Source organism: Tachyglossus aculeatus, chromosome 19 (genome assembly GCF_015852505.1).
Source record: "Tachyglossus aculeatus isolate mTacAcu1 chromosome 19, mTacAcu1.pri, whole genome shotgun sequence".
Lineage (NCBI taxonomy): Eukaryota > Metazoa > Chordata > Mammalia > Monotremata > Tachyglossidae > Tachyglossus > Tachyglossus aculeatus.
The window spans coordinates 2,056,626-2,063,008 of record NC_052084.1 but is presented as its reverse complement, the minus strand read 5'-3'; the positions used below and the strand labels follow the sequence as shown (position 1 = coordinate 2,063,008).

General features: G+C 51.4%; 1 protein-coding gene across 1 annotated transcript in view; it reads right to left on the bottom strand.

Annotated features, from left to right (window-relative positions):
• Window positions 1-5,078: 5,078 nt before the first annotated feature.
• Window positions 5,079-6,383, bottom strand: part of MTR (5-methyltetrahydrofolate-homocysteine methyltransferase) — a 68,709-nt gene continuing 67,404 nt past the window's right edge. The window contains exon 33 of the mRNA XM_038761032.1: window positions 5,079-6,110. Within this exon, the coding sequence (XP_038616960.1) occupies window positions 6,024-6,110 (87 nt within the window). The 3' untranslated portion in view covers window positions 5,079-6,023. The remainder of the gene's footprint in view (window positions 6,111-6,383) is intronic.

Genomic DNA, 6,383 nt, shown 5'->3' with positions numbered 1-6,383 from the left:
CTCCTATTTATTTTGTTAATGATGGGCATTTAGCTTTAATTTTGTTTGTTCTGACGACTTGACACCTGTCCACGTGTTTTGTTTTGTCGTCTGTCCCCCCCCCCCCTTCAAGACTGTGAGCCCGTTGTTGGGTAGGGACCGTCTCTCTACGTTGCCGACTTGTACTTTCCAAGCGCTTAGTACAGTGCTCTGCACACAGTAAGCGCTCAATAAATACGATTGATGATGATGATGACGATGAAGAGTCTTTATAGGGAGGTGGGGGTTTTTTTCATGTTTTGACTCGACCCGGGGAAGGCTTTCTGAATCTGCCCATCCAATTTCAAATTCCGTGTGGAAAAAAACGAAAAATTCCCATTATAAAGAAATAGCAAAGTGCTTTTTCTACTGCCAGGCCTGAAATAGTTGGGAGTGACGAACTCTTCATTGGCACATTTAGTGTTCTCCTTGAGATTGGAAAAGGCAAACTCGATTCAAAAATGATTAACTGAACATTATTACCCATTAGTTACCCAGGCGATGGACATAAATAACAGAAAATTATTAGAGAGGCAGCGTGGCGTCAGGGGTAATAATGATGGCATTTATTAAGCACTTACTATGTGCAAAGCACTGTTCTAATAGTAATAATGGCACTTATTAAGCGCTTACTCTGTGCAAAGCACTGTTCTAAGCGCTGGGGAGGTTACAAGGTGATGAGGTTGTCCCACGGGCGGCTCACAGCCTTCATCCCCATTTTCCAGAGGAGGTAACTGAGGCCCAGAGAAGTGAAGTGACTCGCCCAAAGTCACACAGCTGACAATGGGCGGAGCCAGGATTTGAACCCATGACCCCTGACTCCAAAGCCCGGGCTCTTTCCGCTTAGCCACACCGCTTCTCTGCAGAGCCTGGGCTTGGGAGTCGGAGGTCGTGGGTTCTAATCCCGGCTCTGCCACTTGTCAGCTGTGTGTCCTTGGAAAAAGTCACTTCTCTGGGCCTCAGTTCCCTCCTCTGGAAAATGGGGATTAAGACCGTGAGCCCCACGTGGGACAACCTGATTACCCTGTATCTACCTCAATGCTTAGAACGGTGCTTGGCACATAGTAAGCACCGAAATACCATCATTTTTATTATTATTCATTCATTCATGCAATCGTATTTACTGAGCGCTTACTGTGTGCAGAGCACTGTACTAAGCGCTTGGGAAGTACAAGTTGGCAACATCTAGAGACGGTCCCTACCCAACAGTGGGCTCACAGTCTAGAAGGGGGAAGTCTAGTAAGAAGTCTAGTAAGCACTTAATAAATGCCCTTATTATTATTATTATTCTCCTCTGGGCCTCAGTGACCTCATCTTTAAAATGGGGATTAGGACTGTGAGACCCCCATGGGACAACCTGATCACCTTGTAACCTTACCCAGCGCTTAGAACAGTGCTCTGCACATAGTAAGCACTTAATAAATGCCATCATTATCATCATTATTATTATTCTCTGGGCCTCAGTGACCTCATCTGTAAAACGGGGATTAAGACTGTGAGCCCCACATGGGACAACCTGATTACCTTGTAACCTCCCGAGCGCTTAGAACAGTGCTCTGCACATAGTAAGCACTTAATAAATGCCATCATTATTATTATTATTCTCTGGGCCTCAGTGACCTCATCTTTAAAACGAGGATTAGGACTGTGAGCCCCCCATGGGACAACCTGATTACCTTGTAACCTCCCAAGCGCTCAGAACAGTGCTCTGCGCTTAATAAATGCCATCATTATCATTATTATTATTATTCTCTGGGCCTCAGTGACCTCATCTGTAAAACGGGGATTAAGACTGTGAGCCCCACATGGGACACCCTGATCACCTTGTAACCTCCCCAGCGCTTAGAACAGTGCTCTGCACATAGTAAGCACTTAATAAATGCCATTATTATTATTATTATTATTATCTGGGTCTCAGTGACCTCATCTTTAAAACGGGGATTAGGACTGTGAGCCCCCCATGGGACAACCTGATCACCTTGTAACCTCCCCAGCGTTTAGAACAGTGCTTTGCACGTAGTAAGCACTTACTAAATGCCATCGTTATTATTATTATATAATAGGTTGGACACGTTCCCTCGTCCCACCCAAAGCTTAAGAGATGGAGAGATCGCAGTGTGGCTCAGTGAAACGAGCCCGGGCTTTGGAGTCAGAGGTCACGGGTTCGAATCCCGGCTCCGCCACCTGTCTGCTGTGTGACACTGGGCAAGTCACTTCACTTCTCTGGGCCTCAGTGACCTCATCTGGAAAACGGGGCTTCAAGACCGTGAGCCCCACGTGGGACAACCTGATCACCTTGGATCCCCCCCCACCAGCCCAGCGCTTAGAACAGTGCTTGGCACATAGTAAGCGCTTAACAAATGCCATTATTATTATTTATTATTATTTCACTTCACTTCTCTGTGCCTCAGTGACCTCATCTGTCAAACGGAGATGAAGACTGTGAGCCCCCCGTGGGACAACCTGATCACCTTGTGACTTCCCCAGCGCTTAGAGCAGTGCTTTGCACATAGTAAGCACTTAATAAATGCCATCATCATTATTATTATTATTATCGCAGGCCTGATGATCTTGTATCTATCCCAGGGCTTTGTACAGCACTTGACACGTAGTGAGCGCTTAGCAAATACCACAGTGATAATTATTACCTTGTCTCCATCTTATAGACAAGGCCCAGAGAGGTTGCGACCCACCCGCTACGATTTCTGGTCCTCCCTCCTCTTGGACCAAAGGCTGGAGTTCCCTGGTTTCCCAGTAGCTTCAAAGCTGACCTCCGAGCCCATCCAGGGACCGTCTCTAGATGTTGCCAACTGGTACTTCCCAAGCGCTTAGTACAGTGCTCTGCACACAGTAAGCGCTCAATAAATACGATTGATGATGATGATGATGATGATCCTCAAATGCTTCCCGGAATCTCGGGAGGAGGCCGACACCGGGGGAAACCAACCCTGTGATCACGGCCCATCTCCTCCAGGAGGCCTTCCCTGACTGTGCCCTCCTTTCCTCTACTCGCACTCCCTTCTGCATCATCCTAACTTGCTCCCTTGATTCATCCAGGAGAGCTCACCTCCTCCAGGAGGCCTTCCCAGACTGAGCCCCCTCATCCCCATCCCCCCAACCTTACCTCCTTCCCCTCCCCACAGCACCCGTATATATGTTTGTACAGATTTATTACTCTATTTTACTTGTACATATTTACTATTCTATTTATTTTATTTTGTTAACATGTTTTGTTGTCTGTTTCCCCCTTCTGGACTGTGAGCCCGCTGTTGGGTAGGGACCGTCTCTATATGTTGCTAACTCGTACTTCCCAAGCGCTTAGTACAGTGCTCTGCACACAGTAAGCGCTCAATAAGTACGATTGAATGAATGAGCCCGCTGTTGGGTAGGGACCATCTCTAGATGTTGCCAACTTATACTTCCCAAGCGCTTAGTGCAGTGCTCTGCACACAGTAAGTGCTCAATAAATATGATTGAAGGAATCCCCCCACCCCAGCCCCACACCGTTTATGTCCATATCTGCCATTTATTTATTCCTCTTAATGCCTGTCTCCCCACATCAAGACTGTGAGCTTGACGTGGGCAGGGAATGTGACTGTTATATTGTACTCTCCCAAGTGCTTAACACAGTGCACTGCATCCGATAAGTGCTCAATAAATACAATGGACGGACAGTCAATGGCCAAGGTCCCCTGGATTCCCAGGAGCCTGGGGGCTGACCTATGACCCCCACCGGATCCCATCCTTAATAATAATGATGGCATTTGTTAAGCGCTTACTATGTGCCAAGCACTGTTCTAAGCGCTGGGGGGGATACAAGGTGATCAGGTTGCCCCAGGTGGGGCTCACAGTCTTCATCCCCATTTTACAGATGAGAGAACTGAGGCACAGAGAAGTTAAGTGGCTCGCCCAAGGTCACAGAGCTGACAAGTGGCAAGATCCTTGCTTCTTTTCCGGAACAACGGCAAGGTGGCCGACCGTAGGGGTCATGGGTTCTAATCCCATCTCTGATGCTAGTCTGCCAGGTGACCGTGGGCACTGTCACTTCTCTGTGCCTCAGTTCCCTCATCCGTAAAATGAGGATTGAGACTGTGAGCCCCACGTGGGGCAGGGACTGTGCCCAACCCAATTTGCTGGTATCCACTTCAGCGCTTAGTACGGTGCCTGGCGCGTAAGAAGCGCTTAACAAATACCGTAATTATTATTATATCACAATTACTATTATTGTTTGGTCCTAGGATGGGGGGAGCGTCTAGCAGTGAGGCAATTCCCGGCCACAGCCCGCTCCCTCGGACACATCTCGTCGAAGAGACCCGCGACAGGAGGGTCTCTCCCATCTCTCCCGCGACGGCCGGCCTGGTTTCGGCACCGCGGCCGCCGGCGGGGAAACGTCCACCCGCCGCCGGCTTGGTCGGCGACCGCCTTTTCCGTCTGCTGGCGCGGCTCCTAGATGAGGAGAAGGATCGCTTCGGGGAGCCCCTGCTTTGGCTTTTCAGAGGAGGGAAGTGTGGGAGGAAGCTAATGACAGTATCAACCCTCTCACGAGCCCAGAATAGCGGTTCCAGCCATTTCTGCGAGACTGCCGAGGAATCGGCGACGAGGCCCACCGGGCCGCCCGAGGCGTGGACGGGTGGGAGACCGAGTTATTCCGACAGCACGCGATGGTCCGGGAACCCCCGTCTGATCTGGCTGGTGAAAGACTGCCCTTCTCTAGTACACCCCCCTTTCGCCTTCCCCCCAATCACTTCTCCCACGGAAAAGGGAGCAGAGCCCAGCAGAGGCTTGTGAGAGGCGGCTGACGGGTAGAAACCGTAGCTCGCAAAACCACGCTCTTGGACGCCCGTGTTTCTGGGGCAGATTTCTTCTTTCCCAGGCACGCGAGAAGAGAAGAGGGCGGGTGGTTTCGGGCTTTACATAACGCCGAATTCTACCCCCCACACAGGGCAGTGTAAAAACACCACTGGGCTCATTTTCTTTCTAGAAAACGGGGGCATCGAGACGGGATTCCTGCGACGCGGCCTAAAAGACGAAGCCCCGGTTCTCGGCAAGAACGACAGGAAGACGGTGTCCTGAGTTTAATGAGAAGACGCGAGCCCCTCCGCGACCCACTGACGGCGCTTCGGCGAATGGAGAAATCCGCTAAAGCCCCCGGCCCCTGACCGACGTCCGCGAAAGCTAAAACCTCGCGCCCGGACTGATCGCTCAATCGCCTGCGATTTTTCAAGAAGTGGCATTTCCTACTACCGCCCGGCAATCCATTTACGTTTCATTCGATGATTAACTTCCTCCCGAGGTAGGCCGTGCTAATTCATCATCCTAATGCTCTACCCTGCGGTACACGGCGATCTGCTCTCATCTTTCCCCACCGCCCACCCCCACCAGCTAGGCGACGGATCACGGTCGAGGGAAGAAGGATTTCTGGTCGAGATGGCCGGCGACGTGAGCGACAGGGCCGCTACCAGAATCTCTTGATTTCCGAGTCACCGCGCCGCTCTTCGATTCTCCCAGGGCCGCCGAAACGATCAGGTTTTTTGGAGACCGCACGTTACCATGACTCTCCCCAGGCGAGGAGGTCCATCACCAGGGCTGCCGAGTCAACGCCTTCAGGAGACGGGATTTTGAAGCGTTCTCCTCCGGCAGGTGATCGCCCAAGCGCCTTGTTTCTTCCCTCGCAATTCCGCCCCTCGTTCACACAACTCAGGCAACGGACCCAGCGGGGTTTTACGGGGGCGAGCCAGTGGCGGGTCGCCACGCCGAAACGGCCAGCCAGTCGGGAGAAAACCCGCATCTTCCTCAGGTACCCTACTGGGAGGGAATACAACTCTACGGCCCAGTGCGACATGCGCGTTACTTTCTACCGCTACTACCATTTCCCCGCTCGCTCTCGCTCTGCCAGAGGGTCCAGAGGGGATGCGAGCTGAGCCGAAAACATTATTTTAAAGACCCCCGGGGCTCGGCGGCGTCTTCTTCGAGGCCCTCGAGAGAGCAGGAGACGAGACGGCCGACTAATCGACGTCGTATCCCAGAACGGGGCCGAGCCACCTCTCCACTTCGGTCACCGGGAGGTTTTTCCTTCGGGCGTAGTCTTCGACCTGCCCGGGGAGGTTGGAAGAGATCACATACTCGACCGAACGCTAAACGTCACATACTCGTGGCCTGGTGGATAGAGCCCGGGCCCGAATATCGGAAATACGATTGATTGATTGATTGATTAGACTTCTAGACTGTGAGCCCGTCTCTACATGCTGCCGACTTGGACTTCCCAAGCGCTTAGTATGGTGCTCTGCACACAGTAAGCGCTCAATAAATACGACTGAATGAATAAGCACAATTGACCGACTTATCCCGGTCAGTCATTCAACACC